Consider the following 26,165-nt stretch of genomic DNA (forward strand, 5'->3'; position numbering starts at 1 on the left):
ACACTAATCTCAGCCCGGCAAAGACCATGAACTCTATATTCAAAAGCTATAAAAAAACATAGCTATCTCTGACAACGGCAAGAAAGCTGGCCAATGAAACTGAGTGGCTCAGCATGAACCTCCTGGGGTGCACTGCATTTATTTGTGCTAGCAATGTTATATCTTAAAGCAAGTACAAAGTGGGAGGACCAAAGATCGAGCTTTGGACTCTTACCGTTTCCATGTGTGCTAAGACAATGTCATGAAGATTCAAGATGCACATTTTACAGAATAGCTTTCATGAAATGGATGGGGACAGAGGCAAAGTTATACAATGGGATTCAAAAGAACCAAGTACCAACTGACCTCATCACACGCTAATTGACCCACTGTGTTTGAATCCTTTGAAGCAGGAACCTCATCACAAAAAAAATAAAAGATGAAATAAAATACAAACCCGAAAGAGAAGCACATTCAGCACGCCCCCAGTGTTTAGCGTCATGTGGCTTCTCCACAATCCCAGAGGAAGTTCATCTTCAAACAAGCTTCTCACTCTTGTCAAAATGACTTGCTTGATCTTGCATCCTAGAAAAATGGTTAAGAAAAAGGCCATAACTAAGGTGAAAAGACTCTGTGCCATGCACAACTGACTAGATTGAAGATAATCTTGCTTTATCTTCAATAAAGGTAATTAATGGAATAACATTAAAACTTTTTTGCCCTTTTAAACAACTTTTTCTTCATTGGTTAAAAAGAGAACAAACGTGACTTTACAATATATACATACAGATAACCAGTTGAATACATTAAAAATTATAATCAGATATCATGTAAGGCAGTCACTTGAGATCTACTGGACTTTCCCAAAGACCTGAAAAACGCAATCATATGGTTGTGAAAATCTTCCTTCGCTTTTATGCTCAAAATAAAGTCCATGTGACCATAGTTTTCGAGATAAAGCAATTCTGGTGTCGACTGCAATTCCTTTAGAGTATGCTGTACATCTGTCACGTCTGCTAAAGCATCATTTCCACCATAACACATCCATAATGGCAATGACTTGGGAATGCGGCTAAGATCAAATGCTGGGGGTTTTGTCTGACCATATAGCTTCAAGTTTTTGAAGATTCCATAATTGTACAGCGAAAAAGTACCCTTACGGATCACTGCCAAATGTAAGAAAAGCACAAACAGATTTTGAGTGTCCTAATAAAATTAACATAATTTTTAATTATTGTCTTGAAAAAGAAATAAAGGGATCCACTTTCTGAACACCATGATATATGCCACCATTGAATTTGTTTACGTTAAACCCCAAAATATAATATAAAAAAATAAATAAGAGTAAAAAAGATAAAGGAGTTGGTTTGCTGAACTACTGTAAAACTGAATGTGAATCATGCATTACAAAGTGTTCACTGAACCTTAAACAGAATAAATAGAGGAACAACAAGGATGTCTATAAGGTGCAGGTAATATTGTTTAATAACTGTAGCAAAAATAAGAAAGCAGCTTCCAACTATAAAGCTTGTTGCATGAAAAATAATCAGATTTGCAGGTGAAATAAAAATAAATAAAAAGAGAAAAGAAGAGTTCCCAGAAGGAAATGTATGGAGTATACTCTGGAACAGATGGCGCATGTTTTTTGCAGAAGAAGGATGAGGTTCATATTCCAGATAGAAGTCCACTCGTGAGTTATTGAAGCAACAATTCTTTCCTGCAATAAATTGTGCGTCAGCATGGTCCATTACAAATAGCATAACAAAGAGCACTGCAGTTATTTTGTTGAAGAAGAATATATCACCATTTATAAAGCCCTTAAATGAGCACTAATTAAACTACAATGTAAGCCCACTAATTTCGAACTTTCTGAACAGGTGATACCCACTAATCATATGACTCAGCAAGTTATTTTAAATTTCACAAAGAAAAATTTCTTATAATTTTCACTCAATACTTTGTATGTCTTTTTTTTTCCCTCCCTAACACTTCGCTGCAAATTGCAATGACCACTTCCAAACTCAGACACTTAAGGTGAGAAAGAATGAATCTCAACTTTGGAAAATCCTCAATTGTAACTGCTTGGGATCTGATTCTTCTTTGTTTAAGGGGAAAAATGATCAAACAAACTTGGAATTCACTTATCATATCCTAAAATCATGGATTGCTGTTGAAGTCTATATAGGGCCATATCCTCCAACAGATCATGGAACCTGAGAGCCTAAAATAGATAAAAATCATAAACGGTCAAGTGTTTAAGAAACACCTTAAATTGTTGCTTGAGAAAAGGCAATAGAAACTATTTACTAGAAGAGTATTCCAACGGTAACAAATCAGAGACAGATAATGAGTGAGGGTGTGTGAGTGATACAGAGAGTTAGCGAACCTGTTATGGTAGTTAGTAAGTCATTGCAATCTAAATGGCCATCGCATAGAGAGTCGACAAGACTGATTAACACATTACTGAAGATAAAATACAGAATAAAATTAATATAAAAAAACAACGAAAAGTTCACCAACACTTAGAAACATGAAATTTAAAATGATTTGAAGCATAATAAAACCTTCTAAAGTTCACTTGATGTAAGCCCATAGCAAAAATCATCTGCAGGAAAGAATTTACAATCAATTCTATCACTAGAAATCATTTCCACAAAGATAAAGGGTAGCAAAGGACTACCTGATCAAGATGCACGGCAACCATTCTTAGTACAAGAGGAGCACTAATATGTTCTAAGTACGTTATTGGCGACAGAAGAGCAGCAGCCTCAACCATTTTGACTATATCCAGCTGGGTGAGAGCAGCCAAAGTTATGATTGTTCCCTGTGAAGCATGCAAATAAAAGAAGCACATACTGAGGCAAGGAGCTAAAGAAGGCAAACTTTAATGTGAAAAGAATAGTGGTTGGAACCTGTGAATGTCCAACAATGAAGATTTTTGAGCTTGTGATCATATTTACAGTGTGTATCATTTCTGCAGCATCGTACAGAGCCAATTCCTGCCAACTCCAATCCCAAAAATCCTGCAAGAAAAATCTGTGCTTACTATGCTCATACAAATAAGCAAAAAATGTGTGGAGTGTATTCCAACTTGAATCCCCCTCCATTCTCCATTTGTATCCTCCTCAACATTGCCACAGCTCAACCTTCACTATACAAGACAAACTAGGACCAACCAGTCTGCATATGCAATTTAAGTGGGCCTCAATTATGGATACAGGCAACCACTAAACAACTAGATGATCAAACTTCAGAAAATGAGGAAATTTTAAGCATAAACTACAAGCACCTTGTTGTTCTCAGATAATGATATATGCCCATGACTCCAACGCGTTCCACGCACATTTCCAACCCATACATCAAAACCATGATCTGCAAGGACGAAGCCCAATGACTCCTCTAGAGAGTCCAAAAACCACGCATCACCTCCCTGTTCAGAAAAATTAGCAGGTTTTGCCTAATGGCATTGAGAAAATCTCATACTTGAAAACTTATCCAACTAACAAACCAACTGCTGAACATATTTATTTATGTAAATATAAGGTACAGCATATTCTCAGTATCATAATTTATCCAGAAATTGCTAAAGACATCTATAACATGACTATAAGAGATATACTACATGGAATTCCAGCATTTATTGTTTAGACCATATATCTTTGCGCTAAAATTGACAAGCGGGCACACAGAGAAAGATCCTACCATCTGAGCATTTAAGTTATATAATAAAAATGAGAACATGAAATCAAGAATGCGGCGCTATTCTCTATATAGGTAGTGGCAGTACAGTGAGAACAGTGAGATGCTCACCATAAAGAGACCATGCAACAGCAAAACAGGAGGACCTCGCCCAACTCTTAGATTAGCATTCCTCGATGACACACGTTGGAGACCCAATAAGTAGCCATCCTTTGTTTGAATCTATCAAAACAAGAGAAAAAAAAACATATTTTAATGACCAATAGAAAACTCAAGTTACAGATGATTATAAAGTCAATTTCTCGCTAACAATTTAATGTCCAAGAGCTTTCAAAAGTTACTTTTGTTTCTATTTTACTGTATTCAGATAAAAATGGAGAAGCATTCAGATATGTAATTTCATAGAAGCTCCTTTTTAATTGTTAAAGCAATTAATTGCTTTCTATAGAAGCACTAAACGAATTCTTTTTAAAACTCTTTTAGTACTTCTTCAAAAGCATTCCCAAAGCAACATAAGACTTCATTTGGCTGCTTCAGAAAGTTCAAAACGGAAAAAGAAAGAAAGTAAATTGATATGCAGCATTTGCATTATTAACTCATTAACTTCGTCAGATTCACCAAAAATTTCTCCACTCTCTCACAAATTTTGACACAAAACCGAGATAAATTAAGGCTTTGTTTTTCGCCTAGAAAATCGGTAAATTAAATTTAATTCATTAAATTTCGATTTTACGATTAGCAGTTTTATTAAAAAAAAAATAAATAAGATTTGACCGTATTTGACCGTTAGCTCAACAACCAAATAATATTTTGCTCCGCCTTCTGAGAAATTAACTAAATTGCAAGCAATTATAAGATTTATACAATAATTAAGTAATTAGAGAGAGACGTTACGGTGTGTTCGGTGCAGGGGTAACCATTGGGCTGAATGAGCTGAGCACAGAGGGAGAGAGCGCCATTTTCCGGTGATCGGAGCCGCGAAATTGAATCAGAAGGTTGGGCAGCGGAGATTTCTAGGATGGATAGAGCGAGGGCGGTGGAAATCACCAGTAATGACAGCAACCTCTGCATCTGTGTCTCTGAAAGTACAGAGAGAACGAGAAAGGTCAGGTAATTGCCCGTGAAGGGGGAACGATATTTTATGACATTTCTTCTATTCTTCAAGTTTTAACTTCCACGGGGCGTTCCGTTGGTGGTAATGGGAGATTCTAAATCTTATATTATTTAATATAAGATTTTGGTAAACTTCAAATACTAACGGGGGTATTTGGTTCGAGAAATGTTAAATTATTGGGAATGTTGAATTATTAAGAATCTTTAAAAAATATGTTTGATTGGTTGGTGGGTATGTTATATTAATATGTTTGGTTATAGGGAATAAATTGGTGGGTATGTTATTTAAATTACTAAATTGTCCCTTTTTTAAATATTAATATAATATTATTTTTATTATTAATTTTTGAATATTTTTTTAACCCCCAATATTTCAGATTTAGCTAAAACACTCCTGCTTATATAAAACTTTAATTTATTACGAAACTACCCCCACCTCCTGCCGTCGCCTGCCGTCACCACAAACCACTGCAGGAAGTCTCCAAAAGTCCCCGTGAGTAGCTCATCGTGACCAAGAGGCTTCGCTATGGCCGTTTCTGGCCATATTGATGGCCGAAAACAGCCATATCAGGCCAGATGTGGCCGGAAATGGCTAGATCTATTCTGGCCATTTCCGGCCAGATCCCTAGCCATTATAGGCCAAATCTGGGCGAGATCTAGCCGTTAACAGCCATGGACTTGGCCGTTAAGGGCTAGATTTATTCCGGCCAGAATAGATCTGGCCATTAACGACCATGTCTGTGGCCGTTAAGGGCCAGATCTCGCCCAAATCTGGTTGTTAATGGCCAAAATAGATCTAGCCATTTTCGGCCAGATCTGGCTTGATATGGCAGTTTTCGGCCATCAATATGCTTGGAAACGACCATATCTAAGCCTCTCGGAGCCTTCTATCGAATCTCGTTCTTTTTTAGGGACTCTGGCAACTTTTCGATGGTGGTCCATGGTGGTTGGACCGCTATCAGCGGTGGTGGCTGGGTGGTAGTGGTGGTCTGTAAATTGTTTTAAATATAAGGGCATTATTGTCCAAAATTTTAATTAAACAAGGGTAAAATTGAAATAGGATATTAATGTAAATTTCTTTTAAAATAGGGGCATCATTGTCCAAAATTTTTATTAATAAGGGATAAAATTGTAACAAAAAAAGATAACCCTAGTAATATTAGAATACCTAAGAAAATGGAGGTAATCAGATTACTTCCAATATTACCAATAGTAACCATTATTGGTATTCGAAGATTACCGATATCTTATATTACCTGACAACCAAACATAGTAATCAAGTAATATAAGATGACTTAATCCCCAATAATCTCATATAACCCCAACCAAATGCGCTCATAGTAGTTACTGTTGGTAATATTTGAGGTAATCTAATTACCTCTATTTTTTAGGTATTGTAAGATTACCGGGGTAATTTTTTTTTTTAACAATTATATCCCTTATGAATAAAATTTTAGGACAATAATGAATTTATTTTTAATTTATTTACATAAATGTTGTTTTTACTATTTCACCCCAATTAATTAATTTTTTGGATAAAATTACCCTTGAATTCAAAACAAATTGCAGCCCACCCAAGTCATCACCCCCACCTACCTGCCGTCGGCAACCATCGTTGCCGCTAGCCACCGTCGCAACCAAAACGACACAGAGAAGGCCGAAAAATGGCTATCGTGAGCTGTTATGGCCGTCGACGGCCAAATCCGTCGACGGCCAGATCTGTCATGTCTGGCCATTTCCGGCCAGATCTCTGGCCGGAAATGGCCATACAGAGCACAAGGCCATTTCCTGCCTTCCGTGCGCCGTTAGGTTGCCGGCAGCTGGGTTGGTAGGGGTACTTTGTTGATTTTTTAAACTTTTATTATGGAGATGTTTTTGCTAAGTTTTTAAATGCAGGGGAGTTATATAATCCAAATAATAATCAATATTAAAAAATAATATAATAATAATATTTAATTAGAGGACAATTCAGTAATTTAAATAACATACCCACCAATTTATTCCTCCCAATCAAACATATTAATATAACATACCCACCAATTAACTAAACACATTTTCCTAAAGATTCTCAGTAATCTTCAAGGTAATATAACTTTCCAATAATCCAACATTCCTATTAATCCAACATTCTCTAAACCAAACGCCCCCTTAAGAGAGTTTATCCATGCTCAATCTGTCTGCCGGTCTCACAAAAATCTTTCACGGGCGAACGACTTGAACCCACCCATAGTTTTCTGTAAAGACAAGTTGGTACCAAAATGTTTAGAAATGACAAACAGCCACTTTCCTTTAGATTTGGTTAGAGATTTGATTTCTGTCAACAATGCTAAAAAAGACTGAAATGCCCTCAAAAGTTTGATATTATAGTTTTTGTTAATCTATGACAAGTCAATTCAATCAATTACATAAATACCCTCATCACCTACATTAAATTACTAGTATACAATCAAGTTGTTATGGGTTTATAAAATGATCAATTTGTCTTCGTGAGTTTGTAAATATACTGTTTTTTTTTTTAAATATATATCTTGAGTTATGGATTTAAATCACTCATTTAAAAAAAAATATATATATATATCATATAATAAATATATATATTAATTAATAATTAATTCAAAAAAAAATAAAAAAAGCCCAAATTTAACGGGGCAGTTTATTAAAAGGTCATCTGAAGTTTGAATTTAATTAAAAGACTATCAAGTTTTAAAGTGTTAACTAAATAGCCATATTATTGATTAAGGGTAATTAAACTTGATTAATGCTTAATTAGGATTAATGAAGTATTATTTAATCTTTTAAAAAATATACTATATTCCCCAAAACCCGAAATTCTTGCAAACAAACCCAAACACCTTCTTCTTCCTCCTACCATTAACACATCTCTACCTTGGTTGTTGTTTCTTCTTAACTTCGTCTAAATCTTCTTCTTCCTCCTTCCTCTACATCTTCTTCTTCCTCATTCCTCTATATCTTCTTATTCCTCCGCCATTAACACTTTCTTCTTCCTCCACCATTAACATCTTCTCCGCCAAAGATGCCCCTCCTCCTCCTCCTCCTCCTCCTCATTCTGACATTTTGTCTAAGTATGTGTATCTCCTTTTTACATTTTATATTTAGATTTACAAAGATTTAATAATGGATGGGGTTTGGGTTATGATTTTGATTTAGTTGTTTAGGTTGTTGGGTTATGTTTGATGTAATGCAAGTTGAAAGGAGTGAAATTTGTTGAAAATTTGTTCTGGATATGTGTTTTGGGTATGATGGATCACTTAAGCGATCTGGTGTACCGCTTAAGCGATCTGGTAGGTCTGGTAATGCAACAAATAGATCGCTTAAGCAATAAGGTATACAGCATATAGATTGCTTAAGCGATTTGGTAAAAGTTTGGTGTATAGGAGTAGATCGCTTAAGCGATCAGTAAATGGCATAAGATCGCTTAAGCGATCAGTAAATGGCGATTATGGTTATTTATATTGGATCGCTTAGGCAATACAGCAGACCATATAAGCAACTGTGCAGATTCTTTTTATAATATTTGAACCCTTAGTACAACATTTAAGAATATTTTTTTTCTTGCATTACAGGTAGTTGGCTATAATTACACATGGGACAAATTGTTTTAGGTGTTGAATATTTTGGTAAGTGGGTGGAGGAAGAAAGTAGCTGGAAGTGGATTGGGAAGAGCAAAGAAGTTATACCAATTGTTGTGAGCACAGAGGTTAGTTTTGATGAGTTGATTGATGAAATAATTAGAAGAGGCAATTTGAGTTGCTCGCGTAGTGATATAGTTGTGAAGTATGTTTTAAGCAGAGTTCTTGAACATTATAAGGTACCTCCTACTATATTAAAGTCGAATGAAAGTGTGAAGTTATATATGATTGATGTGGCCGATAATGTTGAGGCCGATTTTAAGGGTTTCTCTTGTAGAAAAACCGTTGGAAGTTGGTTCAAAGGAAGAGGATAACGAGGAAGTAGGTGGAGATTTGCCTGGTTTTAATTTAAACTACGAGGCCATTGATTTGTTAGTTGAAAAATTAAGAGTAGATGGTGAATTGGGTGGTGAGGAGGACACTGTAGAAGAGGTTGGTGATGGGGGGCAGAATGAAAATGTTGAGGAGGAGGACCCCATAGATGTTCCCATGGATGTAGAGATTCCTTTAAATACAGATTATGTAGAAGGTGTAGATTGTGAGGAAGAGAACACTATGGTCGTTTATGCAGGTTCAGAGGGGGCAATTGGAGGTAGTAATGAATCAGCTCATGTTTTTATGGATGGATCAGGGTTGCGCATAAGGTATTTATTTGATAACAAAGAGGAAGTGCTAAGGAAGCTAAAACTTGTTGCCGTAAGAGGTAATTTTGAGTTCATCACCAAAGAGGTAATTTTGAGTTCATCACCAAAAAGTCAAATTCATTGGCTGTGACGGTTGCATGTCGTGAACAAAAGTGCAAGTGGCGGGTTTATTATAGAAGGTTGGCGGAGTCGGAAAAATTTATTCTTAGCACATATACCCGAGAGCACACTTGTGGTTTGGGACATATTTTAGGTGAGCATCGACAAGCGTCCGTTGATGTTATTGGACAATTTGTCAAAAGTTGGTTCGTTGAAGGGAAAGGTCCATCTCCTAAAGACATTCAGAGACTTGTGCGCATAGAGTTGGGATGTGCTGTTGGTTATTGGAAATGCTGGAAAGGGAGACAACATGCACAAGATTTTGTGAGGGGCACATTGGAGCACGGGTATGCAGTATTAGAAGCGTACCGTTATATGCTTGAGTTGACAAACCAAGGTAGCAATACGGTTTTGAAGTGGGACAGGAATATGATGTTTAAATATTTTTTTGTTGCTTACGGTTTTGCTATAAGGGGTTTTGTAAACATGAGAAAGGTGTTGGTTGTTGATGGTTGCTTTCTGACAGGAAAGTATGGAGGTACATTGTTGGTGGCCACTGCACAAGATAGCGAGAATCACACATATCCTGTTACATGGTGTGTGGTTGACTCTGAGAATGACGAGTCGTGGACTTGGTTTTTTTGTCAATTATGTACTATAGTGCCTGATAGTGACGAGTTGTGCATAATATCCGATAGGCACAACTCTATAAAGAAGGGGATTGCCACTATTTACCGTTAAGCACATCATGGATTCTGTATGAGGCACCTTGGTGAGAACATAAAACAAAATTTTAAGTGTGCTGGCCTCTTTCAGACATACTACATGGCACCAAAAGCTTATCAGGTTGATGAGTTCAAGGAGCACTTCTAGCAAATCCGAATCAAGGATGATAGAGTTGCTAAGTATCTTGAGCATGATGCTGGTTTCGAGCGATGGAGTAGAGCTTACTTTCTTAGAATAAGGTTTGATGTCATGACCACGAATATAGAGGAGTCCATAAATTCGAAGTTGTTAATAGAAAGAGAGTTTCCAACAGTTGCACTTTTTGATGCAATCCAGAGGACATTGTCACGGTGGTTCCATGAGCGTCGTACGAAGTTAGATAATTTTACTACAACCCTTGTTCCGTCAGCTGAAAAATTATTGCGAGAACATATGGAACTGTCAAACGCACTATTTGCCTATCCTCTTAATGCTCAAGAGTTCACTGTGTGCGGCTATGGTCCGGATGCCCTAGTTAACCTTGTTAGTGAAACTTGCAGCTGTTAAGTGCTTGACATTCAACGTTTACCTTGTCCTCATGCACTAGTAGCACTGAAACACGAACGGAAGCCGGATTTTGGTTCAAGAATTTATATGGAACTTTGCTCCCCTCTCTATATGACAGATCACTACATGCTAGCTTATTCAGAAACAATATATCCAGTGCCTCTAGAAGAGCAGTGGATAGTGCCGCCAGAGTTGGCTGACATTATCATCCATCTGCCATTCAAGAAGATAGTAAAGGGGAGAAAAAGAGTTAAGCATATTCCATCAGCCTCTGAGGTTCCTCGGAAGATGAATAAGTGCTCAATTTGCAAGCAACCTGGCCACAAGAGAAGCAATTTCCAGAAGTAATCACATGCAGATCCAGAAAATTAGGTTCAAAGAAGGATAAAATTCAGGAAGTTGCGAAGGCCAACCGTTGATGAGTTATTGTTTTCAATTATTGATGTTATAAATTTTATTGTTACCTTTAATAAATCATTCTTTATATTTCTTGTTACATGGCCTAAATATTTGTTGGTGATTTTAGTTTGGAATTAGGTTGTCAAATTGAGGAGAAAGTATGGAATTAGTACGTGTTGGTAATTTTAGTTTGTCAAAATTTAGGAGAAAAGCTAGAAAAGTATATATTGCCTATGATCGCTTAAGTGACTAAGTATATCGCTTAAGCGACAAAGGGTTTTTCAAACGGGATCGCTTAAGCGATAGCCTGATGGTACTCACCTCTCTTGTCCCAAGTACTTAGCCTGCAGGTTTTGTGTTCGAGAGATGGGGAAGGCGAAAGAAACCCACTTGCAGGGGTGGGGATATCCAAGTGAGTGAGGCCCAAGATGATGGGGCGCATGTGGAAAGCCCATGAGGCCGTAGTAGGCCAAGACTGGGATAGCCCATGCCTTTTTATTGTGAGGACCCCGTCATCTTGGACCATGGGCTATCCTAGTCTTGGCCTACTACGGCCTCATGGGCTTTCCAGATGCACCCCATCATCTTGGGCCTCACTCACTTGGATATCCCCACCCCTGCAAGTGGGTTTCTTTCGCCTTCCCCATCTCTCAAACACAAGACCTGCAGGCTAAGTACTTGTGACAAGAGAGATGAGTACCATCAGGCTAGCTGAGTGAGGCCCAAGATGATGGGGCGCATGTGGAAAGCCCATGAGGCCACAGTAGGCCAAGACTGGGATAGCCCATGATCCAAGATGAGGGGGCTCTTACAATAAAAAGACGATCACTTAATCGACCAAGTGAAAAAGAAAGGAATTGCTTAAGCGATATCTACGATCGCTTAAGCGACCTTGTGTAAACGAAGTTCCTTTTAGTACGATCGCTTAATCGACAACGAAAAATTTTAAAATTTAACAAATACACCCCCACCTACCCAACTTCCCATATTTTGGCCACCACCGCCCGAATCCTACTGAGAAAGGCCTTTAAGATGCATGGAGGTCGGATCAAGCTGATAGGGCATCGATATGGCTTTTTCCGACCAGATCAACCACGGATGTGGCCGAAAAAGGCCAGATCACAGTCAGATCTGGCCGTCGACGGACAGAAAAGTTGAAATCTGGCCGTCGACGGACAGAAAATTTGAAATCTGGCCGTCGTTTTTGGTCAATGATGCCCAAGATTTGGCTGTCGTTAACCGTCAACGTCGGCCATTTCTTTGAAAGTCGATGACGGCCAAATGTGGCCTTTTCCGGCCAGATCCACAGTGGATCTGGCCGAAAAATGTCACATCTGTGAATTACAAGCCATTTTTGGTCGTTTGTAGCCGTCGGTGGTGCCAAAATCTGGAAAGTTGGGTGGGTGGGGGTGTTTTTGTTACTTTTTAAACTTTTTCAGGCGGTATTAATGAAATTAATTCAGTTAATGGGTCTAAAATTTATTAAAAAAATACTAATATTTCCTAAATAATTAAACAAAGAAATATTATGGGAGTAGGATTTGTAATATTTATAGGAATATTCAACCAAACGCACCCTTTATGTTCTGAACAAAGAAGAAGAACATATGTTCACTAAGATTCCATGGTTAACTTTGAAATATAATACGGTCATGGTACACTGAACGAATCGTAAACCCCATATGTTAGCATAGACATACATTCTACACTTATATGTTTCATACTGACGTAAAAAACTATATGTTTATAAATAATAACAGTCATAGTCCCTATATGTTTAGCAGGACTAAACATTCTACCCTTACATGTTTTATACATACATAAAAGAACTATATGTTTATGTAAAATAATAACAGTCATAGTCCACTGAACGAATCGTAAACCCTATATGTTAGCATAGACGTAAACATTCACACCTTATATGTTTCATATTGATATAAAAGAACTATATTTTTAATATAAATATAATAACGGTCATGTCAACTGAATGAATCGTAAACCCAATATGTTTAGCATAGACGTAAACATTCTACACCTTATATGTTTCATACTAATATAAAAGACTATATGTTTAATAAAATATAATACGGTCATAGTCACTGAACGAATCGTAACCCTATATGTTTAGCATAGCGTTAATCGCTAAACCGATGCTTTGAAATACAATAAATATATCTGAATACATAGAATCACTTAACGATCCTCTGTATTTACACAGTCGGTTAAGAGATCCGTCTGTATCGCTTAAAAGATTCTTTGCTTTTACTCCTGGTCGCTTAGCGATCGTAATCGCTAGCGATCTAGCTCGCGGTAGATGCCCAGATCGAAATCACTGAAGCATCCATTGTATCGCTTACGATTTTCATAAAATACTCTTGATCTCTAAGCGATTTGAGATCGCTTAAGTGATCTTGGCCAAGGCAAATGAATCCCCAGATCTATGATCGCTTAAGCGATCTTGGCCAAGGCAGAATTTATCTCCCAGATCTATGACGCTTAGCGATCCATTTGTATCGCTTAAGCGTTTTTTTAAAAGACTCTTGGTTGCTTAAGCATTTTTTAAAAGACTCTTGGTCACTTAACGATCTTGCCCGAGACAAAATGAATATCTGCCCAGATCTATGATCGCTTAAGCGATCTTATGTATCGCTTAGCGATTCTTCCTAAACGACTCTGTCGCTTAAGTGAATCGCTTAAGTGATCTTGTCAAGGTAGAATGAGCATCTACCAGATGGGTATGTATCGCTTAAGCGATGCTTCGAAATAGACCTTAGTCGCTTAAGCGATCATATCTGGAAAAGTCTGGTCATTTGGGAAACATTTGTACATCACCCATTCCCCCCCAAATCGAAAAGAATTTGTATCGCAAAATTAAGTAATTAATATCAATCTAATTCATCACAAGTCAAATATAAGAGACATCAATGTAACCGTTTTCGAAACACAAAATAAAAAATAGGCATGGGATGTGGCAAATATCGAAATATGGACAAGCTAACCTTTGGTACCATGCCTTCCCAGCAGCCTTTATTGAGATGCCTCCTCTTGCCCACCAGCCTTTGAGAAGTTTCCTCCATTATTTGCCAGGAGCTTGCAAAATTATCCTACACACACTTGCAACACGTAGCTTTTGTAAAAAAAAAAAAAAGTTACCAAATGGGTAGGTCAGAAGTTCACTCAGTCCATGTCTTTCGGTAGCTCCATATAACATAACACCTACAGCATCAGCACCATAACCCATTATCACATCAACATCCCATAAACTACAAAATTCAAAGTCCAACTTTCATACCTTTTTATTGGGTTTTGCTCACTCAACGGATCCATCTGCCCATGGAAGCAGTCGATAGCCCAACCCTTCCGACAGTCTCTCATTGTTTCGTTATTCAACCCGTCCATCGAGGTGTTGGTCATGTTGACCTCAATAATTTCAGGGCATATGCCCCACATTCAGCACTACAATAGAAAGAAGACATTAGCATAGAATAAACTTATAGAACAATTGTATTATGTAAGTTAGTTTTATACAAATTTACCTTGACTCATTTATTGGGCCGGTAAAAGCGCTTATTGGCCACTTTTCGATTAGTACTTGATCATCCAAGTGCCCAACATCCGGCTGTCATGCCCAGCCAGCAGCCACCTGGACAGTGGCTCCAACTCGACCTCGAACTGCTTGTCTCGACAAATAGTGGGGTTGCATCAAGGATCTTCAGCAACCCCTCTTCTAGATGCGCAACGACTGCTATCCAGTGCATCTGTTGGATAAGGATGATGCGTACACTTTTTTAACAAAGGCCCAATCGGGGCCATTCTAGCCGATCCCCCCATATACTGCATAAGTCTGTCATCAAAATGAAATCATCAGGGATTAGTCCAACTATACTAGGGCCAATCTTTTCGCTTCGGTCCTTTTGCTGCACCACTAGCACCAACATTTTAATTAAAGTGCGATATGTCGAAACAAGTGTTTGGCCAAACGCCACATCAGTGATAGCACATCGATACAACAGATCACCATTAGTAGTCTGTCGTAGCCTCATCAGTGCCAATATCTCATCGATGTGCTGCATCAAATAAAACAACAAGATAAGTATGGAAAAACTAGGCAAAAATAAGGAAATTAAGCGAAAATAACTCACCGAGTCCTCAAGCCCCGTGTCCATCGTCAACAACTTCTCAAACCATTCCAGGATAATCCCCTGTCGTACACTTTCTATGACCATTACTTCCTGATCCATTGTAATAGGCATAGAAGAGTTTTTTCTTTTCCTCTATGGCCTATACAAATCGACATTTGAGTCCAATTTCCCTTGCCTACTTCCTCCCCTTCCTCATTTTCCATCCCACTTCCTTCGCCCCTCCCACCCCGCCCTCCTCATTATCACCCGCCCTACTTCCTCCACCAACCTCCTCTATTTCTGGTTCTTCCTCCATTTTTTCTTAATTTTCTTCTTCTTTACCTGTGTCAACCATGTAAGCGATTTCACATACTTGCTCTTTCGGCTTCTCTTTTCAAACCAGTTTGCACTTCAACCGCCTTTATTTCTCCACCAACTTCCTCCTCCATTGTACCAACTTCCTTCTCCTCTGTACCAACTTTCTCTCCCACTTATCCACTTTCCTCCTCCACCCTTTTCATGCACTCTTCTTCTTGTCAAACCTTGCATAACGGCTGTTGTAAAACTCTCAAACAGGCCATTTATGAGTCAACACCTCTTTCTCCTGACGTCGATGTCTCGACAAAGCGGTACTTGTTGTACCAGTTTGCTGAGGCATACGAACCCTTCCTCCTCTTCTCCTCCTCTCCTCGGCCTCCCGCCTATTGGAGCTTTATAATCCTCCCATCAACAACGTTGTCAAGAAATGGCCCTACAACTGCGCTCACATGCGTGACCCTTTAGGTCCTACATCAGGCGATCTATCTGTTCATCCCTTACTCCTCCATTGCTTTGAAAGATTTGACATATCCTCTTCACTTCATCCCCATTAGCAGTGAGAAAGGGACGGACGACTCATTGCAATAAGACAAAATCAATTAGATTGAAGCAAAATCAAAAAGCACTGCATATTCAAAAGCTTAATCCTTTAATCTTATCTAGTCGCTTGATCTCAATCTCTATTTGTGTAATTGAATGGTTACACTTCCCGACGTGCCACCGCAACATCCTAGGAAATGCTGTTGCACATCCAAACTGTTGCTCCTCCCCCCTGCCTTAGCGAGACAGGATGGCCTCGTACATCCAAGCCTACATTGTAAAAAACAATCTATATCATAATTCAAACACATATATTATAAAAAATATAACAGAGAGCTATTAATATTACTTGCATTGCCCAGGGGAAGCCAAACAATTATACGTGCTTGGTTTAGCCTTCCCGCCCCATTCAGTATGCTTTAACGCCATGTCTGGTTTTTTCAGCTCTTGATGGTTTGCTTAAATGATATCCTCCCCACGGATAAGATTAAAAGAACTCCAAGTCGCTTGCAAACAACAACCAATCTTTCTCAACATCTTTTTGTTGAGTCACCAACCAATAAGATAGAATGTAAAAACAATAGCAAGCACACTTTTATCTTCTCTCCATCATTAAACCGAACTGTTTCTAGCTTCTCCTTTAAAACGTGTCCTATAATAGACTTTGCCCCCTACAAAACCTTTTTACGAAACCTTATGGCTCCCGAACTCATCCTTATTGCGTCTGCCTTCGCCTTATTTGGTACTTCCCCGCATCCTAAGCCTGTCACCAAGGCATACTCCATCATCCCAAACCGTAGTGGCTTTCCATCCACCATGAACCACATTTCATTTTTTTTGTTGCATTTTACTAAGTACAGCAACATGTAATGCACTCCCTGCTCCCAAAATGCCTTTTTCCAATTTGTTCCAATTCTTAAAAACTGACCAAAACAAGTATGACTAAAATCTCTTTCACTGTCACCCTTGCAGGGAAGTAGGGTACCTTCTCACTTATAGGCTCCAACTCGTAGTCTCTATAGTTTATGGTCTGCACAATCTGCACAATCGATATAAACAAAATGTCAGCAACAAAAATAAACCAAAACAACTAATAAACAAAATATCAGTAGCAAAAAATTACCACTGTAGTCGCTTAAGCGATTTCGGTTCGCTTAAGAGATCTTGACTCTACCTCGTGCAAGATTGCTTAAGCAATCTGAGACCAAGAGTAAACTAAGAATCTCTTCAGCGATACAAAAGATCGCTTATTATATCTGTGATTCTGCCTCGACAAGATTGCTTAAGCAATCTGAAATCGCTTAAGTGACCAAGAGTAAACACTCATATCGCTTAGGCAATCATGCGTAAAACAGATTAATCGCTTAAGTGATACAAATGATCGCTTAAGCGATAGTACAAGCAATATTCCCAAACAACATACCCTTTCTTCGTCGGCCTCCTCCTCCTCATCGCCTGAATCCTTAGACAACTCCTCCTGGCCTGAATTCTCGCCAGAATCCTCCTCCTGGCTCCTCCTGGCTTGAATTCTCTCCGGAATCCTCATCATGGCCTGAATTCTCGCCTGACTTCTCGTCTTTAGAACCGTTTGCAGATTCTTCCCTCTGTTCTTGTGCCGCCGGCATCTCCTCTGTGTGTGGACCACCTTCACTGATCGGATGATCCACTGGAGCAGCTATTGAATTGCTTGCGCCACCGGAATCTAGGATTCGAAGTGGCGTTGGGTTTTCCTCCTCATTATGAGTGTCAGCCATGGTTTTGGATTGAATTTGGTGTCAAAGTTTGCAGTTTCGATCACAAATGTGGACTGTATCACTGGAGATCACACATATTCCGTTTAGGGTTAAGGAAATCGATTTTAGGGTTCAGCAAATCAATCAAAAATTGTGACTATATCGCCGAAAATCGCAACTGTATTTTGTTTAGGGTTCAAGAAATTGATTTAGGGTGCAAATTTGTAGGTGTTCGATCGAAAAAAATCGCGTCTGCCTTTGGTTCAAGATATCGCTTTTTGCCCTAATGAATTTCGATTAAGCGAGGTGAATAGTGGGGCTTGTTTTGAGAACTTTCAAATTTTAAAAAACTTTCATTATTTCTGATTCGGCCCACATATGTTTTAATCTTTTCATTTTAACCCATTTTACGTGTTTAATTAATCTTAACTATGCCACATCATCTTCTCTAAATTAAAAAAAAATGAAAAACAGTTTCAAGGCCATTTTCTTAAATCGAAACTTGGGATGGCTGGGCAGCTAAATTTTCTCAAATTTAACACGCCTGGTCACCCCTAGTGTCTTTCTCTACATCGCCCCTTCTCTATCTCACCCACACCGTTGCTCCTTTCTCCCTCCAATCTTTCCACAATCGTCGGTCCTCTCTCCCACCCCCTCACCCTCTATCCCTCCCTAACCAACAGCTGCGCCCTTTTCTCCGTCCCTAATCCACAGCCACCATTCCATTCTCCCCTTCCCTAACCCACCACTGTGGCTTCAATCTTTGCTGTATTTTGATTTGTTATGTTGTACATTTTTCGTCAAAATTATTCTCCTTCGATTTGTTTAGTTAGTTCATTTAGATTTCTTATGATTTTGGTGGTGTTGTGGATTTTTGTTTTGTTGATGTTATGGATTTTGGTGATTAAATGTTTGTAAATTTTGGTGATTTTGCTGACGAATGTGGAAGATGGAGGGAGAAAGGGTTGGCGGTGTGGGTGAGATTGAGAAGAGGCGATTTAGAGAAAGAACCAGGGGTGACTGGAGTTTTTAGATTTTGGGGTTTTAATTAACTATTAATTAATATATAAATTTATTATTTCATATAAATAATAATTCAACATTTTATTTGCTTAAATTCAAATAAGTGATTTAAATCCATAAACTGAAGATATTTAAAAATTAAAAAAGCCCAAATAACAGTATCTTTTACAAACTCACATGGACGAATTGGTCATTTTATTAAGCATAACAACTTGATGGCATACTAGTAATTTAATGTCAATGATGTAGGTATTTACGTAATTGACTAAGTTGACTTGCCATAGATTAATTAAAAAATAAAATATCAAACTTTTAAGGGTATTTCAGTCTTTTTAAGCATTGTTGGCAAAAGTCTCTAACCAAACCTGACGGAAAGACTATGTCATTTTCAAACCTTTTGATACCAATTGTCTTTATGGCAAACTATAGGTGTGTGCATGTCGTTCGCCCAATCTTTCACAGGATGCCATTTAAAGTTCTTATAAGACGATTGCCGGGATAAAGAAAAAGGCATCAGCCAATAATTTTATGTAGAAACTGTAGAAGCCCAATTTGGGTTTAAATTATGTATATGACATAGCAAAAAATATTTGGTAAAAAATTATTTTCAATTTAAAATTACTCAATCAGCTTTTGCCACATAATGTAATATGAGAATTTATTATATGTATAGTATTATGCTTAAATTATTTGGAGAGTTAAGACATGTTTCCATCCAAAAAAAAGTTTCATTGACACTTTTCGACCCTTAAACTTTTAAAACAACCCTCACTACCCAAATAATATGTTTCCCTCTTATTTGGGTGGGAAATATGGTGATTTACGAAAAAGCCCTCTTCTTAGCCTCTTCCCTTACTGGCAATTGCCGCAGACGTTGGGGAGCGCCGGCGACTAGAAAATATTGCAAATAAACATTCATCAATTGTCTTTCAAACTAACAAACACAAAAATCGAATGAATCAATCCCAATTAATCAATTAAAACTCGAAAAAACCCTAGGATGGGGGAGCTTCAGCCACTAGCGATTGGTGAGCAAACGAGATCCAGGATGTTGGGGCATTTGGAGAGGAAGATCCAGGGAATCGATTGGTGGTAGCAGGGATGATTTTTGGCACCGAAAACGATCAAAAATCGGCTTAAAAGTCGAAAGGTCACGCGGTGCACGCTTGGCGATCAATGAGCAAGGGACGGTGATGGAAGTAAGGGTTTTGTAGAGTGGGTTGTGGGGAATGTGATGGTGGTGTCTAGGGGAATTTATGGTAAAGAAATCGACTGAAAATCCGGCTTGAAGAGTTGGCTATGCGAATGGAGGTGGTAGTGGGAAATGGTGAGTGATAACAGTAAATGGAGGCTTAGGCTTTATAGAGGAGGTGACGGGGATTTTGTGGGTGGTCTTGGAAGTGATTTTGAATGCCGGGATGGGTCAAAAAAGGGCAAAAATCGTCGACTGTGACGCTGCTAACATGTGCCATTTCTTACTAACGTGCGTCGTTCTTTTTCTCTGGCAACCAATGATTGTTGACCATTATGCCCTCATTAATAATGGATTTTTGGCTATTTTGCCCTTCTTGAGAAGAAAAATTACTAACAAAATTATTTTTTGGGTACTGAAATGGTATTTAAAAAGTGGGTGGGTATGAATTTGTCAATAAGCTATTTTTTGGGTGGGAACACGTCGTTAACTCATTATTTGGGTGAAAGGCTTTTTCGTTTTTGTTTCCATTTGTTTCATTCTATATTTATCTCATAAAATACATTTATAATTTATGTTTTCTAGAGCAGAAAATATAAAAAATTAAAAACTCACAAAACATAAAAAAAAAAAAAAAAATTTGTCTAAGTTTTTATTATTCATTATACCACGGTATTTCATAGTTATCATAAGAAAACATTAAATAACAATCAGATTTTCATTGTTTTATATTTTCAAATGCTATTTTTAGAAAATGATAATGAACTCATATTCGAAATTTGAAATACAAAATTAAACTATGANAAAAAAAAAAAAAAAAAAAAAAAAAAAAAGTTGTTTTCTAAGTTTTTATTATTCATTATACCACGATATTTCATAGTTATCATAAGAAAACATTAAATAACAATCAGATTTTCATTGTTTTATATTTTCAAATGCTATTTTTAGAAAATGATAATGAACTCATATTCGAAATTTGAAATACAAAATTAAACTATGAGTTCGAAATTTGAAATACAAAATTAAACTTATTATTTTCATTTTCGATTTTATTTTTGAAAAAAAAAATTTTAAAAACGTAACTGAGTGCCACCATAAATTGTAGGTGCTTTTGAACTAAAGAAAAAATTAAGTGCATGTACCTTTTCTTTTTCTTTTTCGTTTTTTTTTTCACTCTATTTTATCTGTAAAATATTGGCCCCATTGGTTCACTATTATTATTTTGCCTAACGATATGCACCCACCTGTAGTTTGCCGTAAAGACAAGTTGGTACCCAAAAAGTTTGAAAATGACAAACAACTACTTCCCGTCAACATTTGTTAGGGAGTTCCGTTTGAAGAAGGATAGTGTGGTAATTTTGCAACTTTCCTCCCTTTTCTTATTTCTTTTTCTTTTCTTCAATTTTTTCTACTGTGCCGCCTCCAAAGAAAGCAGCAGAATTTTACGTCCCCTTCTCTCTTCTTTTTTCTTTCTTCTTCTCTTACTCTTCAATTTTTTTGTTCTCTTCTGCAGATCTGGCCAGTCGCTTCTCCTTTTTCTCTTCCTTTCTTTCTCCTCTCTTTTTCTTATTTCTTTGGCCATCAGCTTCTCCTTTTTCATCTTTTGCAGATCTAGCTAGCCGCTTCTCCCTTCTCCTCTCTTTTGTTGGAATCGTTGAACTCGTCCATTGACACTCTATCAAGAAGCTTGTTATGGGAGTAGTAGCAGACAAACACTATGCAGAGTAACAATTACTAGGACATTTATATTATTTGTTTCTAGTCTTGTGTATTAGTGTCCATCTTTATTAAAATCTGGAGTTTTGATGGTGTTTTTATTTATATTTTTATAAATTCAAGAGAAGGGAGGTTTCTTGTACTGGTAAAAGAATTTTTTTGTGAAATGTCAACTACTTGGGTAAAGCATATTTATCATCAAGTAGGAACTATTTGGTGGAGTAGATGGTGTTTGTGGTGGAGGTGAAGCTTTTGGTGGATCAGATGGTGGTGATGGAGATGAATTTGAGGGTGAAATAGGACTTGTTGGTGGGTTGGCCACTAGTGTTGGTGGAGGGGAATTCGTTGGTGGAGTAAATACTGGTGGTGGTGAAGGTGAACTCCTTGGTGGATTAGATAATAGCAGTGGTAGGGGCGATGAACTCGTTGGTGGATTGGATGCCATTGGTGGTGGTGGTCGTGGTCGAGATGAACTAGTTGGTGGATTAGATATAGGTGGAGATGGTGGTGGTGATGTAGGTGAAATGGATTGTTGAGGAGGAGGGGGAAAAGGTGTAGATGTCAATGGGGGTGTGGAGATGTATTTTGAGGAGGTGGTGGTGAGACTGGTGGTTGTGCAGGAGCAAGGCCGGCTCAAGGATATAGGTGGAGATGGTGGTGATGATGTAGGTGAAATGGATTGTTGAGGAGGAGGGGGAAAAGGTGTAGATGTCAATGGGGGTGTGGAGATGTATTTTGAGGAGGTGGTGGTGAGACTGGTGGTTGTGCAGGAGCAATTGTCAGCTCAAGGGGTAGGAGGTGAGGCGTAGGGCCACAACAAAAAAAAAAAAAAAAAAAAAAAAAAAAAAAAAAAAAGGGGTTTATGTTTTTTTTTTTAAAAATATTTACAGAATACCATGGGCCTAAAAAAGTTATAATTCTTATTCAAGCCGTCCAAAGGGCCCAAAAAAGCCAAAAATGCCAAATCATTAAATTTATTTTTTTTTACATATATTTACAAAAAAAACCCATGTTTTATATTTTCCATTCACACCCCTAAATTAACTAAAATGGTCATTTACATGTCTAAAATTTCAAAACCCCCATTCAATCCTTAAAATGATGAAAACATTGCATCTCCACCCCTCTACACTGCCATAGTGCCGCCGCCAGCATTAAAGTGATGATTCTGATTGATTTTCTCACCAAAATCGATCTGATGAAAATCGATCAGATTCATCACTTTATCATTAATCATACGTTTTCCTAGCCTTGGTAACCCGCAATTTGGCCGATTTTTGCTAATTTTTGTAACCCATCTTCATTCTCCACTGCATACGATAGTCACTTCGCGGCATGTATCCACCGTTGTTGACCTTCCCTGACACCACCATCTTCCTCTCCTCAGCCCTCTCTCCAAAACCCCTCACTTACCTAACCCCGTTAGCTCGTCGTCCAACTCTCCTAACCAGTTTCGAATTTTTTTCAATTGGGTTTGTTAATGATTTTTGGTCCTGTGTTTTATGGTAATGGTTATCTCTCTAGTAATTGGTTGATCGGAGTTGTCTGTTTGGGATGATTTATGGAGTTGATTGACTGTTTTTGGTGTGTTTGGGTTTCGGTTGTGTTGGACTGGTGGTGGTTTGGCCGGCTAGTGTTGGGAAAGAAGAAGGGGCCTAGCTGGTGGTTTGGAAATTGGAATAGGGTGGTTTGGAATTTAGCCATTAAGGGTGTGAATCTGCAATTTAGGAAACCAGGGGTACCAACTGTGATTTCAATAAACCTACCTTGGGTGGGTATATGTCGTTTACTTTATAATTTCCCAATTCCCATCAATCCTACCTTTTGCAACCTATCTCTGTAAGCTTGAAACACATTGCTGACTCAATTTTTCCGTTGAGACACCTTGCTTGCTGCAATCTCAAATGTCAAATCACAATCTCCTCTCTCTCCCATATCCAAATGACAACCTCTTATATAAATTCACTTACCGGGTTATCTATCATTTTACTCAAAAAATTCAGTGTTCTCATTTTTTACTCTTAGCATTCTCAACTCATTTTACTCTCAAGTCTCAACTTTCTCATCTCTTGTCTCTCAGTTTTCTCATCTCTATAGACGAAAATTTATCAAGTGAATGTGTAATTTATATTATTGTTTTTATGCAGGGTAATATTACAGGTTCTAAATCATTTTACTTTTAGCATTTTCAACTCATTTTATTTTATATTTGATCAAGTGAATGTGTGATTTACATTATTATTTTTATGCAAGGTAATAATATAGGATTTTACAGTTTCAGCACAGCATAAAGCAAAATTAGGAGCATAAATCAGGCGCTAAAGTTCCTTCTTAATTTTTATAAATATTTTTATTTTAGCAAAATAATAGTAAAAGCTCTAAATTATTTATTCTTTGAATAGAAATGTCAACTAGGAAGTATGAATCTGGATTAGAAAAACGTAAGAAAAAAAAAAAAAAAAATAGAAGAACTAATTCAATTCCAAAAAGGTGCACTTGATAGATTTGTTATTAATGCAAAACACCAAATGCTAGAAAAACCAAACGAAGATTTAAATTAAAAATCAATTGAAAGTTGTGAAGAAATTTTTAAAGATAACAATTCACATTCATAAAAAAAATAGTGAAGAATATCATGAAAATTTAGAAGAGGAAATTTCATTCGACAAAAATGAAAATATTAATGATAAAGATGAAACAACTATTAAAGATATTTATGATCTGGTACACTGGAATAATTTAGACACAAGCTTATGTGATTTATTAGTTGAGAAATGTCCAATTAGACATGTTTTAGATTTTCCAAGAGATGAAAATTTTAGACACTTTTCTATAATTCATTACATTCGAAAATTACCAAATGGAGAAAAACATGATAGAAAATGGCTAGTATATTCAAAAGAATTAGATAAAGTATTTTGTTTTTGTTGTAAATTATTTAGTTTAAAATCAAATACAATTTAATTAGTAAATGAAGGGTGTGGAGATTGGAAAAATCTTAGTGCCAAGCTTAAAAGTCACGAAACAAACAATAAACATGCCATAAATATGAACATTTGGGTTGATGTTTAGATGAGATTGCTTAAAAACAAAACAATTGATAAATGTTTACAAGAGAAAATAAATAAAGAGAAAGAGCATTGGAAGAATGTACCATTAAGAATTATAGCGGTTGTAAAAAAATCTTTCAAAAAATAATTTGATATTTCGTGGTACAAATGAGAAGATTTATCAAGAAAATAATAGAAATTTTTTGAATTTAATTGAAATGATTGCCGAGTTTGATCCAATAATACAAGAACACCTTAGACGCATTCAAAATGGAGAAATTCATACTCATTATCTTGGTCATAATATACAAATTGAGTTGATAACTATTTTAGCATTAGAAATAAGAAATACCATTATTAAAAAAAATCAAGGAATCAAAATATTTTTCAGTGATATTTAATCATACCCCAGATACAAGTCATCAAGAACAAATGTCACTTATATTAAAATGTGTAGATGTTTCAATAAGTCCTATAAAAATAGAAGAGTACTTTATAGATTTTATAAAAGTGGATGATACTTTTGGTCAAGGTCTTTTTAATGTACTCACAATTATACTAAAAAATCTTGAACTTGATGTAAATAATGTGAGAAGACAATGATATGATAATAGGTCTAATAGGAAAGGTAAACAACAAGGTGTGCAAAAAAGATTATTAGATATAAAGTCTAAAGCATTTTATACACCATGTGGTTGTCACAGTCTTAATTTAGTTCTTTGTGATATGGCTACTTCATGTGCTGATGCTATTGCATTTTTTGGAGTGACACAACACACATACTCATTATTTTCTTCTTATACAAAACGATGAAAAATTTTGCAAGATCATGTTTCTAATTTGACACTTAAGCCATTATCACAAACACGTTGGGAAAGTCGTTTTGAAAGTGTTAAAACAATAAAATTTCAAGTTCCATAAATAAGAGATGTTTTATATCAATTAGCAGAAACTAGTGAAGATCCTAAAACAAAAAGTGAAGATATTTCTTTAGTAACATATGATATTGAAAATTTTGAATTTCTATTAGACATGATTATTTGGTATGAAATGTTATTTGCTGTTAATAAGGTTAGTAAATATTTACAATATAAAAATATGGACATTGTTGTTGCAATAAATTAGTTGAAAGATCTTGTTTCATTTTTTGAAAAATATAGAGAAACTGAGTTTACATCTTTTATGATTTCTGCTAAAGAGATTGCAGAGCAAATGAATATAGAAACAAAATTTCGTGAAAAATGTAGAATAAAGAGGAAAAAACAATTTGATGAGAATGAAAACGAAGAGATGAAATTGTCTGTTGAAGAATCTTTTAGAATAAATTATTTCACATATTTAGTTGATCATGCCATTTCCTCACTTCAAAGTAGGTTTGAACAATTTGAAATATATAATGATAATTTTGGTTTCCTTTATAATATAGAAAAGTTAAAATTGCTTGATGATGATAATTCCAAGAAAAATTGTTTAAATCTTGAAAACTTTTTAAAACATGACATACTCTCTGATATTGATGGTTTAGATTTATATTTAGAACTAAATGTTTTAAAAGAAATTATAAATGTAGAAATTAAAACACCACTTGAGATACTAGATTTTATAAAAAAAGTAAAT

At 36.7% G+C, this 26,165-nt stretch overlaps 2 protein-coding genes across 3 annotated transcripts; one reads left to right on the plus strand and one right to left on the minus strand.

The window, feature by feature from the left end:
- Nucleotides 1–438: 438 nt before the first annotated feature.
- LOC116143057 (triacylglycerol lipase 1) lies at nt 439–4,875 on the minus strand. 2 transcript variants are annotated; one of them, XM_031428478.1, is made up of 10 exons: nt 4,573–4,875; nt 3,790–3,900; nt 3,269–3,409; nt 2,892–3,002; nt 2,660–2,803; nt 2,544–2,584; nt 2,366–2,442; nt 1,601–1,696; nt 851–1,145; nt 439–564 (listed from the first exon to the last, which is right to left on the minus strand). In XM_031428478.1, the coding sequence occupies exons 1-10, from the start codon at nt 4,747–4,749 to the stop codon at nt 516–518; spliced, it is 1,242 nt and encodes a 413-aa protein (XP_031284338.1). In that variant the 5' UTR covers nt 4,750–4,875; the 3' UTR covers nt 439–515. The 2 variants fall into 2 exon arrangements, with proteins under 2 accessions (XP_031284338.1, XP_031284337.1); XM_031428477.1 differs by lacking the exon at nt 439–564 and having other exon boundaries at nt 581–1,145.
- A 16,196-nt stretch (nt 4,876–21,071) lies between these two features.
- On the plus strand, nt 21,072–22,184 carry LOC116143071 (glycine-rich protein 5-like). The gene is made up of 3 exons (XM_031428488.1): nt 21,072–21,134; nt 21,705–22,013; nt 22,119–22,184. The coding sequence occupies exons 1-3, from the start codon at nt 21,072–21,074 to the stop codon at nt 22,182–22,184; spliced, it is 438 nt and encodes a 145-aa protein (XP_031284348.1).
- The last annotated feature ends 3,981 nt before the right edge of the window (nt 22,185–26,165 follow it).

The sequence above is a fragment of the Pistacia vera genome, unplaced genomic scaffold, assembly GCF_008641045.1.
Source record: "Pistacia vera cultivar Batoury unplaced genomic scaffold, PisVer_v2 Contig425, whole genome shotgun sequence".
Classification (NCBI taxonomy): domain Eukaryota; kingdom Viridiplantae; phylum Streptophyta; class Magnoliopsida; order Sapindales; family Anacardiaceae; genus Pistacia; species Pistacia vera.

Bases quoted from the DNA above. Each gene is read 5' to 3' on its own strand.
- LOC116143071 (XM_031428488.1), top strand. From the start codon at position 21,072: ATGACAAACAACTACTTCCCGTCAACATTTGTTAGGGAGTTCCGTTTG. The intron at 21,135-21,704 runs GTAATTTTGCAA...ATCATCAAGTAG, and splicing joins GTTTGAAGAAGGATAGTGTG to GAACTATTTGGTGGAGTAGA. The intron at 22,014-22,118 runs GTAGGTGAAATG...GTGGTTGTGCAG, and splicing joins GTGGAGATGGTGGTGGTGAT to GAGCAAGGCCGGCTCAAGGA.
- LOC116143057 (XM_031428477.1), bottom strand. From the start codon at position 4,749: ATGCAGAGGTTGCTGTCATTACTGGTGATTTCCACCGCCCTCGCTCTA. The intron at 3,901-4,572 runs GTAACGTCTCTC...TTGTTTTGATAG, and splicing joins ACCCCTGCACCGAACACACC to ATTCAAACAAAGGATGGCTA. The intron at 1,697-2,365 runs GTTCGCTAACTC...AATTTATTGCAG, and splicing joins CTTACTAACTACCATAACAG to GAAAGAATTGTTGCTTCAAT.